This window comes from Heptranchias perlo, chromosome 1, assembly GCF_035084215.1.
Source record: "Heptranchias perlo isolate sHepPer1 chromosome 1, sHepPer1.hap1, whole genome shotgun sequence".
Classification (NCBI taxonomy): Eukaryota; Metazoa; Chordata; class Chondrichthyes; order Hexanchiformes; family Hexanchidae; genus Heptranchias; species Heptranchias perlo.
In genome coordinates this window covers 4,854,307-4,868,183 of record NC_090325.1, presented here as the reverse complement: position 1 = coordinate 4,868,183, position 13,877 = coordinate 4,854,307, and the positions used below count along the sequence as shown (strand labels likewise).

The 13,877-nt window shown below is 46.0% G+C and overlaps 1 protein-coding gene across 1 annotated transcript in view; it reads left to right on the top strand.

The window, feature by feature from the left end:
* Window positions 1-13,877, top strand: part of LOC137312708 (sideroflexin-5-like) — a 187,535-nt gene that overhangs the window by 103,677 nt on the left and 69,981 nt on the right. Inside the window, exon 11 of the mRNA XM_067979205.1 lies at window positions 3,592-3,707. Coding sequence (XP_067835306.1) covers window positions 3,592-3,707 — 116 coding nt within the window. The remainder of the gene's footprint in view (window positions 1-3,591; window positions 3,708-13,877) is intronic.

Below are 13,877 nucleotides of genomic sequence, written 5' to 3'. Positions count from 1 at the left end.
TCACACTCTTGCCCGCCCACATACACACTCTTGTGCGCCCACATACTCTCATGCGCGCGCTGCACACACTCTTGTGCACACACACATACACACTCTCTTGCGTACACATACACATACACCCTTGCGCACACACATACTCTTACGCATACACATACACACACATTCACACTGTCTCACATACTCACATGTGTGCATATCTCTTTCTCTTTCTCTCTCTCTGTGTATATATAAAAAAAAAATCACCCTACATACCATAAACACCGCAGTTGTTATAAAACAGTGTATGCTATATATATCTATGTGACATTGCTGATGGTGAATCAGAGGACACATTGTTTTAAAAACTGCGTGGTTATCACATGTAGGGGTAACGTCAGGGCCTCTGGCTTACAGTGTTTGAATAAGTCGCATTCTATAAAAATAGTATTCTGGGATCTTTCCTCATGCTTTGGATTGAATCCCACATCTTGGTCTATTATCCTGTAAAACCATACATGAGTGGCCTTGATTTTATTTATATTGCTTTACCATCTATCTATATTTCAATCTATTAAAAAAATTTACATCTCTGCACATTTCCTGTCGACTTTACCATTATAAATTCCCATGTCCACATTTATAAAGGAAAATACCTTTAAACTTGTCAAGCTCTTAATACACAAGAGGCAGTAGATGCTAGCTCAATTAATAATTTTAAATCTGTGATCGATAGATTTTTGCTAGACAAGGGTATTAAGGGATATGGAGCCAAGGCGGGTAAATGGAGTTAGGATACAGATCAGCCATGATCTCAGTGAATGGTGGAACAGACTCGAAGGGCTGAATGGCCTACTCCTGTTCCTACGTTCGTAAGGAGCTGTAACGTCGGGTTTGACTCACTGGTGGCTTCCTAGTGACTGTCAGCATTGGGAGGAGCGCATAGGCCTGGCAGCACTAGGATGGTGCATCCCAGTTCTGGCAGTACTGGTTTGTAACTTGCAATCTTATTTCTGATTCATTCTCGAGATGTGGGCCCCAGTGGCAAGGCCGTCATTTATTGCCCATCCCTAGTTGGCCTTGAGAAGGTGGTGGTGGGCCTTCTTCTGGAACAGCTGCAGTGTGGTGTGAGTGGTTTGATACAACTGAGTTCTTGCTAGGCCAGTTAAAAGTTAACCACGTTGGTGTGGGACTGGAGTCGCATGTAGGCCAGACCGGGTAAGGACGGCAGGTTTCCTTCCCTAAAGGACATTAATGGACCAGATGGGCTTTTTATTTCCAGATTTTTTAAAGCTGAATTCAAATTCTCGAACTGCCATGGTGGATTGGAATTCCCGTTCCCTGGATTATTACAAACCCAGTAACATAACCACTGCACTACCGTTCCCTTGTCATTAAATTTGTGTTGGTAATTGTTTCTCAGAAGGGTATCACTGCCTCACACTCTCTGCCTGTCATTCTCTCTTTCTATTAGTGTGTTTTTCTTTCTGTCTCTGACTCTGTCTCTCTGTATCTCACAGTAATTAGAACGTTTACATTTTCCAACTATCAACAAAACACAGGTGATAATCAGGGATGATTAGAAGCTTTCTGTTTGCTTTCAAAATTCAATTGTAAACAATTTTACAACACCAAGTTATAGTCCAGCAATTTTATTTTAAATTCACAAGCTTTCGGAGATTTTCTCCTTCCTCAGGCAAATGTTTGCCTGAGGAAGGAGAAAATCTCCGAAAGCTTGTGAATTTAAAATAAAATTGCTGGACTATAACTTGGTGTTGTAAAATTGTTTACAATTGTCAACCCCAGTCCATCACCGGCATCTCCACTTCAAAATTCAACACATTTAAAAAGAATTAAATTAGGATGAGCAAAAAACTTGTCTGTATGTGCTTCTCCCTCTCTCTGTCTTTTGTGTCACATTATCTCTGTCTATGTGTTCTTACTTTTTCACAGGTTAGAATGTTTATATTTTCAACTATCAACAAAACACTATATGCTAATCAAGTAATAATTAGAGGTTTTCTGTTTGCTTTGAAAATTAAATTGATTTGCAGTTTTTCTTTAAAAGAACTCCAGTTAGGTTGAGGAAAGACACTCTGGGCAAAGAACCTGTGGCAAATCCGACAGATTCCCACCATAACTTTGGTGGGAGTCTGCCAGAAACTAAGTTGGAACCCAGTTATGTCGAGTCCGCACTTCGCACCCAAATATCTTGGATGGCCGTGCCGTGGCGGAAACTCCATCTGCCCCTTACGAGGCCACCAACATAAGAGGGATGGTCCTGGGCAGAGACTCAGAATATTGGAGGTCCTGGGCCCTGTACCTACTCAGGAACCCAGTGTGAGATTAGGCATAGCCGCAGTTACAGGACCGACCTGGGCTTCTAGGCCAGGATCATGGCTTGGACCCCCATAGATTGTTTTAAAATTAAGTTTCGGGAGCAACAAAATCTTTCTTTTGGGGGAGAGGGCCTGGCAACCACCAGCTCAGGACTCTTTACCGGATTTCCTGGCCTCTTTGGTTGGCAGGGAGCCACACTTTGCCACCGACCCAGCCAAAGCACGCAAATTCACATGACCTCCTCCTCAACCTGCAAACTTTGTCAGGGTCAATGGCAGAGACCAGAACAGGTTCATCTTAACTTAAAATGCTTTCTGATATTTGTAGATTCTCTGTGATTTAAACAATTAAAACTACAAAAGGTGTATAATTGATACAGTCCGTCATGTTTCCTTTCTCTCTTGCTCTCATGCGCAACTCTCTATCTTTCTCTCTCGGTCTCTCTCTTTGTAGTAGCCCCTGTGTATATCATTGAGAATAGCAGCCCCTGTGTATATTAGAGAGAATAGCAGCCCTTGTGTATATTATAGACAAGAGCAGCCCCTGTGCATATTAGAGAATGGCAGCCCCTATGTATATTATGGAGAATAGCAGCCCCTGTGTATATTCTGGAGAATAGCAGCCCCTGTGTATATTCTGGAGAATAGCAGCCCCTGTGTATATTCTGGAGAATAGCAGCCCCTGTGTATATTCTGGAGAATAGCAGCCCCTGTGTATATTCTGGAGAATAGCAGCCCCTGTGTATATTCTGGAGAATAGCAGCCCCTGTGTACATTCTGGAGAATAGCAGCCCCTGTGTACATTCGGGAGAATAGCAGCCCCTGTGTACATTCGGGAGAATTTCAGCCCCTGTGTACATTCGGGAGAATAGCAGCCCCTGTGTACATTCGGGAGAATAGCAGCCCCTGTGTACATTCGGGAGAATAGCAGCCCCTGTGTACATTCGGGAGAATAGCAGCCCCTGTGTATATTCGGGAGAATATCAGCCCCTGTGTATATTATAGGGGCCAGAATACCCCATATATAAATGTAGGTGAATAGCAGCCTCTCTATGTATTGTTGAGAATCAGTACCCCTATATATAATGGGAATAGTGGATCCTGCAGATCTGGTAGAGAATTGCTATCACCAGCACAGGCACGATGGGCCGAATGGCCTCCTTCTGTGCTGTAAGATTCTATGTTTCTTTGAATCATCTTTCAGATTGAGGTATTTTGACAGTGCCTGATTTGCCCCGAATATTATTAACTGCTCTGTGTCTTTGTTTTCCTGCAGCGACTGCAAATGTCTGCAACGTGGTGCTGATGAGGCACAGTGAGCTGGAGGAAGGGATCTCCGTGTTGGACACGGACGGAAACGTCATTGGATCGTCCAGGGTCGCTGCCAGACACGTGCGTGTTTGAGTCTGTGGTTTTGTTTTGTTGCCTCCCAGTGTTTTGTGCCCGCTACTGGTGCGGTATGATCTTATCTCACCCCATTTCCAGCCTCTTGCGCTTCCCAGATTTCCTTCGCTCCTCCATTGGCGGCCATGCATTCAACGGTCTAGGCCCTAAGCTCTGGAATTCCTTCCCTAAACCTCTCCCCAGTGGCCTGGTCAACAGCTATCCCTCAATCAACATCACTAAAAAACAGATGATTTATTCGTTCATGGGATGTGGGCTTCGCTGGCGAGGCCGGCATTTATTGCCCATCCCTAATTGCCCCTGAGAAGGTGGTGGTGAGCCGCCTTCTTGAACCGCTGCAGTCTGTGTGGTGACGGTTCTCCCACAGTGCTGTTAGGAAGGGAGTTCCAGGATTTTGACCCAGCGACGATGAAGGAACGGCGATATATTTCCAAGTCGGGATGGTGTGTGACTTGGAGGGGAACATGCAAGTGGTGTTGTTCCCATGTGCCTGCTGCTCTTGTCCATCTAGGTGGTAGAGGTCGCGGGTTTGGGAGGTGCTGTCGAAGAAGCCTTGGTGAGTTGCTGCAGTGCATCCTGTGGATGGTACACACTGCAGCCACTGTGCGCCGGTGGTGAAGGGAGTGAATGTTTAGGGTGGTGGATGGGGTGCCAATCAAGCGGACTGCTTTATCTTGGATGGTGTTGAGCTTCTTGAGTGTTGTTGCAGCTGCACTCATCCAGGCAAGTGGAGAGTATTCCATCACACTCCTGACTTGTGCCTTGTAGATGGTGGAAAGGCTTTGGGGAGTCAGGAGGTGAGTCACTCGCCGCAGAATACCCAGCCTCTGACCTGCTCTCGTAGCCACAGTATTTATATGGCTGGTCCAGTTAAGTTTCTGGTCAGTGGTGACCCCCAGGATGTTGATGGTGAGAGATTCAGCGATGGTAATGCCGTTGAATGTCAAGGGGAGGTGGTTAGACTCTCTCTTGTTGGAGATGGTCATTGCCTGGCACTTATCTGGCGCGAATGTTACTTGCCACTTATGAGCCCAAGCCTGGATGTTGTCCAGGTCTTGCTGCATGCAGGCTCGGACTGCTTCATTATTTGAGGGGTTGCGAATGGAATTGAACACTGTGCAATCATCAGCGAACATCCACATTTCTGACCTTATGATGGAGGGAAGGTCATTGATGAAGCAGCTGAAGATGGTTGGGCATAGGACACTGCCCTGAGGAACTCCTGCAGCAATGTCCTGGGGCTGAGATGATTGGCCTCCAACAACCACTACCATCTTCCTTTGTGCTAGGTATGACTCCAGCCACTGGAGAGTTTTCCCCCTAATTCCCATTGACTTAAATTTTACTAGGGCTCCTTGGTGCCACACTCGGTCAAAAGCTGCCTTGATGTCAAGGGCAGTCACTCTCAACTCTGGAATTCAGCTCTTTTGTCCATGTTTGGACCAAGGCTGTAATGAGGTCTGGAGCTGAGTGGTCCTGGCGGAACCCAAACTGAGTCATTGATGATCTGGCCATTATCACATTGCTGTTTGAGGGACCTTGCTATGTGCAAATTGGCTTCTGCATTTCCCTACATAACGACAGTGACTATACTTCAAAAGTACTTCATTGGCTGTAGGACACTTTTAGTGCCATTACACTATTGGGTGTATTCTATAGGCCACCAACTAGTGGGAAGGATATCGAGGAGCAAATTTGCAGGAAAATTACCGAGAGGTACAAGAACCATGGAGTGGTGATAATGGGGGACTTCAACTATCCTAATGTAGGCTGGGATAATAATAATGTGGAGATGCCAGTGATGGACTGGGGTTGACAATTGTAAACAATTTTACAACACCAAGTTATAGTCCAGCAATTTTATTTTAAATTCACAAGCTTTCGGAGGCTTCCTCCTTCCTCAGGTGAACGTTGTTGGAAATGAAATCCTCGAAATGAAATCGCATTTATAAATCACAGAACAATGCTTGGTGATTACAGACAGTTTTTTCAACTGCCCGTTGCCAAGGCAATCAGTGTGCAGACAGACAGGTGTTACCTGCAAGGTCTCCGAATATACAAATCACCAAAAAAAAAACACAAAAAAAAAACAGAGATAGAGAGGTAGAAACATAGAAAAGACAGCAACTGACCCGTTATATTAAAAACAGATAACATTTGTTCGCTGGTGGGGTAACGTGTAGCGTGACATGAACCCAAGATCCCGGTTGAGGCCATCCTCATGGGTGCGGAACTTGGCTATCAATTTCTGCTCAACGATTTTGCGTTGTCGTGTGTCTCGAAGGCCGCCTTGGAGTACGCTTACCCGAAGGTAGTACCCGATAGTAATAGTGCAAAGGGCAAAGAGGGGGAGAAATAGCTGAAATTTGTTAAGGAGAACTTTCTTGATTAGTGTGTTTCCTACCCAACGAAAAAGGAGGCGTTGCTGGATCTGGTTCTGGGGAATGAGGTGTGTCAAGTGGAGCAAGTGTCAGTGGGAGAACATTTAGGGAACAGTGATCATAGTATCTTAAGTTTTAGATTAGTTATGGAAAAGGACAAGGAGTAAAAATACTTAATTGGAGGAGGGCCAATTTCAGTGGGTTGAAAACGGATCTGGCACGGGTAAATTGGAATCAAAATTTGGCAGGCAAAACCAATTGTAATCGAACAATGAGGAGATGGTTCGGGTACAGTCTAGGTACATTCCCACGAGGGGGAAAGGTAGAGCAATCAAAGCCAGAGCTCCCTGGATGACAAAAGAGATAGAGAGTAAGATGTCATGTTAATAACACAAGTGAGAACCAGGCTGAATATAGAAAGTTCAGAGGGGAAGTGAAGAAGGAAATAGAGGGGCAAAGAGAGAGTCTGAGAATAGACTGATGGCCAACATAAAAGGGAATCCAAAAGTCTTCTACAGGCATGTAAACAGTAAACGGGTAAGGGGGGGTGGGGGGGCATTAGGGACCAAAAAGGAGATCTACTCATGGAGGCAGTGGGTATGGCCGAGGTACTAAATGAGTACTTTGCATCTCACTTTACCAAGGAAGAAGATGCTGCCAAAGTCACAGTAAAAGAGGAGGTAATTGAGATACTGGATGGGCTAAAAATTGATAAAGAGGAGGTACTAGAAAGGCTAGCTGTACTTAAAGTAGATAAGTCACCCAGTCCGGATGGGATGCATCATAAGAACATAAGAAATAGGAGCAGGAGTAGGCCACACAGCCCCTCAAACCTGCTCCACCATTCAATCAGATCATGGCTGATCTTCGACCTCAACTCCATATCCCTTGATTTCCCTGGAGTCCAAAAATCTGTCCATCTCAGCCTTGAATATGTTCAATGACTCAGCATCCACAGCCCTCTGGGGTAGAGAATTCTAAAGATTCACAACCCTCTGCGTAAAGAAATTCCTCCTCCTCTCAGTCTTGAATGGCTGACCCCTTATCCTGCGACTATGTCCCCTAGTTTTAGACTCTCTAGCCAGGGGAAACAATCTCTCAGCGTCTACCCTGGCAAGCTCCCTTATAGGTTCTTGAGGGAAGTAGGGTGGAAATTGCGGAGGTACTGGCCATAATCTTCCATTCCTCCTTAGATACAAGGGGGTAGTGCCAGAAGACTGGAGAATTGCAAATGTTACACCCTTGTTCAAAAAAGGGTATAAGGATAAAGCCGTTAACTACAGGCCAATCAGTTTAACCTCGGTGGTGGGTAAACTTTTAGAAACTATAATCCAGTACAAAATTAATAGTCACTTGGACAAGTGTGGATTAATAAAGGAAAGCCAGCATGGATTTGTTAAAGGCAAATCGTGCTGAACTAACTTGATTGAGTTTTTTGATGAGGTAACAGAGAGGGTAGATGAGGGCAATGTAGTTGATGTGGTGTATATGGACTTTCAAAAGGCATTTGATAAAGTGCCGCATAATAGGCTTGTCATCAAGGTTGAAGCCCATAGAATAAAAAGGGCAGTGACAGCATGGATACGAAATTGGCTAAGTGACAGGAAACAGAGAGTAGTGGTGAACGAATGTTTTTCAGACTGGAGGGAGGTGTACAGTGGTGTTCCCCAGGGGTCGGTGCTGGGACAACTGCTTTTTTTGATATATATTAATAACTTGATGTGGAGATGCCGGTGATGGACTGGGGTTGACAATTGTAAACAATTTTACAACACCAAGTTATAGTCCAGCAATTTTATTTTAAATTCACAAGCTTTCGGAGACTTCCTCCTTCCTCAGGTAAATGTTCAGGAGCTCCTTGAAGCCTACGCATTTATACATATAGAACAATACATGGTGTTTACAGAATGCCCCTGCAACTGCCCGTTGCCAAGGCAATCACCGTGTTCAGACAGAGAGGTGTCACCTGCAGAACCCCCGAATACACATTCAACAAAAAAACAAACAGGAAAAAAAACAGAGAGAGGCAGAAACATCCGGAAGGCAGAGAAAGCCAGCAAATGACCCATTATATTAAAAACAGATAACATTTGTTCGCTGGTGGGGTAACGTGTAGCGTGACATGAACCCAAGATCCCGGTTGAGGCCGTCCTCATGGGTGCGGAACTTGGCTATCAATTTCTGCTCGACGATTTTGCGTTGTCGTGTGTCTCGAAGGCCGCCTTGGAGTACGCTTACCCGAAGGTCGGTGGATGAATGTCCATGACTGCTGAAGTGTTCCCCGACTGGGAGGGAACCCTCCTGTTTGGCGATTGTTGCGCGGTGTCCGTTCATCCGTTGTCGCAGCGTCTGCATGGTCTCGCCAATGTACCATGCTCTGGGGCATCCTTTCCTGCAACGTATGAGGTAGACAACGTTGGCCGAGTCACAGGAGTATGAACCATGCACCTGGTGGGTGGTGTCCTCTCGTGTGATGGTGGTATCTGTGTCGATGATCTGGCATGTCTTGCAGAGGTTACCGTGGCAGGGTTGTGTGGTGTCGTGGACGCTGTTCTCTTGAAAGCTGGGTAATTTGCTGCGAACGATGGTCTGTTTGAGGTTGGACCCATGGCAAGGAATCACTAAAGAGACTACACGATAACATCAACAAGTTCCATCCCACCATCAAGCTCACCATGGACTACTCCTCAGAATCAGTTTCTTTCTTGGACACACGAATCTCCATCAAAGACGGGCACCTCAGCACCTCACTCTACCGCAAGCCCACGGACAACCTCACGATGCTCCACTTTTCCAGCTTCCACCCTAACCACGTCAAAGAGGCCATCCCCTATGGACAGGCCCTGCGAATACACAGGGTCTGCTCAGACGAGGAGGAACGCGATGGACACCTACAGACGCTGAAAGACGCCCTAGTAAGAACGGGATATGACGCTCGACTCATCGATCGACAGTTCCGACGGGCCACAGCAAAAAATCGCATAGACCTCCTCAGGAGACTAACACGGGACGCAACCAACAGAGTACCCTTTGTCGTCCAGTACTTCCCCGGAGCGGAGAAACTACGCCATGTTCTCCGCAGCCTTCAACATGTCATCAATGAGGACAAACACCTCGCTATGGCCATCCCCACACCTCCACTACTCGCCTTTAAACAGCCACCCAACCTCAAACAGACCATCGTTCGCAGCAAATTACCTAGCTTTCAAGAGAACAGCGTCCACGACACCACACAACCCTGCCACGGTAACCTCTGCAAGACATGCCAGATCATCGACACAGATACCACCATCACACGAGAGGACACCACCCACCAGGTGCATGGTTCATACTCCTGTGACTCGGCCAACGTTGTCTACCTCATACGTTGCAGGAAAGGATGCCCCAGAGCATGGTACATTGGCGAGACCATGCAGACGCTGCGACAACGGATGAACGGACACCGCGCAACAATCGCCAAACAGGAGGGTTCCCTCCCAGTCGGGGAACACTTCAGCAGTCATGGACATTCATCCACCGACCTTCGGGTAAGCGTACTCCAAGGCGGCCTTCAAGACACACGACAACGCAAAATCGTCGAGCAGAAATTGATAGCCAAGTTCCGCACCCATGAGGACGGCCTCAACCGGGATCTTGGGTTCATGTCACGCTACACGTTACCCCACCAGCGAACAAATGTTATCTGTTTTTAATATAATGGGTCATTTGCTGGCTTTCTCTGCCTTCCGGATGTTTCTGCCTCTCTCTGTTTTTTTTCCTGTTTGTTTTTTTGTTGAATGTGTATTCGGGGGTTCTGCAGGTGACACCTCTCTGTCTGAACACGGTGATTGCCTTGGCAACAGGCAGTTGCAGGGGCATTCTGTAAACACCATGTATTGTTCTATATGTATAAATGCGTAGGCTTCAAGGAGCTCCTGAACATTTACCTGAGGAAGGAGGAAGTCTCCGAAAGCTTGTGAATTTAAAATAAAATTGCTGGACTATAACTTGGTGTTGTAAAATTGTTTACAATTAATAACTTGGACTTGGGTGTACAGGGCACAATTTCAAAATTTGCAGATGACACAAAACTTGAAAGGGTAGTAAACAGTGAGGAGGATAGTGATAGACTTCAAGAGGACATAGACAGGCTAGTGGAATGGGCAGACACATGGCAGATGAAATTTAACGCAGAGAAGTGCGAAGTGATACGTTTTGGCAGGAAGAACAAGGAGAGGCAATATAAACTAAATGGTACAATTCTAAAGGGGTACAGGAACAGAGAGACCTGGGGCTATATGTGCACAAATGACAGGACAAGTTGAGAAAGCGATTAAAAAAGCGTATGGGATCCTGGACTTTATAAATAGAAGCATAGAGTACAAAAGCAAGGAAGTTATGTTGAATCTTTATAAACACTGCTTCGGCCACAACTGGAGTATTGTGTCCAGTTCTGGGCACCGCACTTTAGGAAAGATGTGAAGGCTTTAGAGAGGGTGCAGAAGAGATTTACTAGAATGGTTCCAGGGATGAGGGACTTCAGCTATGTGGATAGACTGGAGAAACTGGAGTTGTTCTCCTTAGAGCAGAGAAGGTTGAGAGGAGATTTGATAGAAGTGTTCAAAATCATGAAGGGTTTAGATAAAGTAAATAAAGAGAAACTGTTCCCATTGGTGGCAGGGTGGAGAGCCAGAGGATTGGCAAAAGAACCAAAGACAACATGAGGAAAAACATTTTTACACAGCGAGTGGTTATGATCTGGAATGCACTGCCTGAAAGGCGGTGGAGGCAGATTCAATCGTGGCTTTCAAAAAGGAATTGGATAAATACTTGAAGGGAAAAGATTTGCAGGGCCATGGGGAAAGAGCGAGGGAGTGGGACTAACTGGATTGCTCTTACAATGAGCCGGTACGGACTCGATGAGCCGATTGGCCTCCTTCTGTGCTGTAACCATTCTATGATTCTATGAAATACTGGGAACACTCAGCAGGCCAAGTAGCACCTATGGTGAGAGTTAAGTACCCAACATATCTTGAAGCAGATAGTTCTAATGAAAGGTCATCAATCTGAACCCTACCCTCCTCTCTCCACAACAGCTACCTGACCTGTGTGTTTCCATCATTTTATGTTTTTATTTCAGATTTCCAGCACCTGCAGTACCATGGATAGAATCATAGAAAATTTGCGGCACAGAAGGAGGGCATTCGGCCCATCGTGTCTGTGCCAGCCGAAAAAGAGCTATCCAGCCTATTCCCACTTTCCAGCACTTGGTCCGTAGCCCGGTAGGTTGCGGCACTTCAAGTGCACATCCAAGTACTTTTTAAATGTGATGAGGGTTTCTGCCTCTACCACCCTTTCAGGCAGTGAGTCCAGACCCCCACCACCCTCTGGGTGAAAACATTTCTCCACAACTCCCCATTAATCCTTCTACCAGCTACTTTAAATCTATACACCCTGGTTATTAACTTCTCTGCTAAAGGAAAAGAGCGGGGGAATGGGACTAACTGGATTGTATTTTGCTTTTTGTTGATTAAATACTGAAGTATTTTGCTTTTTGTTTGTAAACTTACAGTACCTGCCGAGGAGGAGAGGAGAGGAGACAGAGAACAGCAGAGCAGGAGCTGAAGTAGAGACTGTAGCAGAACAGGAAAGGGGGACATGAAGCATCCAGCCAACCATCCAACCCTTAACCAGCCAGACGATAGCCAGCCAGAGAGCCCAGAGCCAGGCAGCCAGCCAAAAGCCAGCCACCAGCTAATAGTCAGGGCCATCAGCATCCAGCCAGGCTGCAGTGAGACACCACCAGCAGAAGGAAGGGCTCATGATCCCTAAATTATGGGACCAGGGGTCGTGGGAACATCACAAGGAATGACAGCAGAGCAGGAGAGGCAGTAGCAGTGCTAGAGAAGAGCTAGCAGGAGCAGGAGAGACACTGGAATTGGAGGAACGAGATTTATAGTTAGCTGTTACAGTAATGAATGAGTGTGGAAGTCTCACTGAGAGCCCAAGACTGTCCTTATAACGAAGAGACTTAGTGTAAAAACTGTTTCTGGTGTTTCACTCACTCACTCTCGATCCTGCACCATCCCCATCCTTTGATGCCTTTAATATCTAGAAATCTTATCAACCTCTGTTTTGAATGTTCTCAATCACTGAGCATCCAAAGCCCTCTGTGGCAGAGAATTCCAAAGATTCACCACCCTCTGAATGAAGAAATTTCTCCTCATCTCAGTCCTAAATGGCCTACCCTTTATTCTGAGATTGTGACCCCTGGTTCTAGATTCCCCAGCCAGAGGAAACATCCTCCCTGCATCTACCCTGTCGAGCTCCATAAGAACTTTGGATGTTTCAATGCGATCAACTCTCATTCTTCTAAACTCTAGAGAATACAGGCCTAGTCTACTCAATCTCTCCTCATACGACAATCCCGCCAATCCAAGAATCAGTCTGGTGAACCTTCGTTGCACTCCCTCTATGGCAAGTATATCCTTTCTTAGGTAAGGAGACCAAAATTGTATACAATGCTCCAGGTGCGGTCTCACCAAGGCCCTGTATAACTGCAGTAAGACATCTTTACTCCTGTACTCAAATCCTCTTGTAATACCATTTGCCTTCCTAATTGCTTGCTGCACCTGTATGCCAGCTTTCAGTGACTCATGTACAAGGACACCCAAGTCCCTTTGAACATCAATATTTCCCAATCTCTCACCTTTTAAAAAATACTCTGCATTTCTGTTTTTCCTCCAAAGTGGATAAATTCACATTTTTCTACATTATATTCCATCTGCCATGTTCTTGCCCACTCACTTAGCCTATTTTATCCCCTTGAAGCCTCTTTGCATCCTCCTCACAACTCACATTCCCACCTAATCTTATGCTTAGGGACAGTTGAAACTGGAAATGAGAATGTCATAATAGGGGAGTGCTCCACTGAGGTCCTGCAGTTAAAGTACATTGATGGGACAGTGTAGAGGGAGCTTTACTCTGTATCTAACCCATGCTGTACCTGCCCCAGGAATGTTTGATGGGACAGTGTAGAGGGAGCTTTACTCTGTACCTAGCCCATGCTGTACCTGCCCTGGGAGTATTTGATGGGACAGTGTAGAGAGAGCTTTACTCTGTATCTAACCCATGCTGTACCTGCCCTGGGCGTGTTTGATGGGACAGTGTAGAGGGAGCTTTACTCTGTACCTAGCCCATGCTGTACCTGCCCTGGGAGTATTTGATGGGACAGTGTAGAGAGAGCTTTACTCTGTATCTAACCCATGCTGTACCTGCCCTGGGAGTGTTTGATGGGACAGTGTAGAGGGAGCTTTACTCTGTATCTAACCCATGCTGTACCTGTCCTGGGAGTGTTTGATGGGACAGTGTAGAGGGAGCTTTACTCTGTATCTAACCCATGCTGTACCTGCCCTGGGAGTATTTGATGGGACAGTGTAGAGAGAGCTTTACTCTGTATCTAACCCATGCTGTACCTGCCCTGGGAGTGTTTGATCGGACACAAGGGGGTAAATTTTAATTGAGGCCTGATCTCAGCAGGGTCGGGGAGGGGTCAATAAGTGGGTGGGAAAATGGGAAAAATTTTTCTTGTGTGTTCTTGAGCGGTCATGACTCAATTAAAGGCACTTAATTCTACTTCTGGGTTTTACGTCTGCAAGCTGCGCAGCGGGCATACTGCGCACCCGCATGACGCGATTTAAAGTCCACTGTTTAAAGTGCCAATGCAACAATGGATTTTGAAGGAGAAAGGAGTAAAAAGCAGAATGGAAGGACATTGAGGAAAGGCAGCACCCAGGTT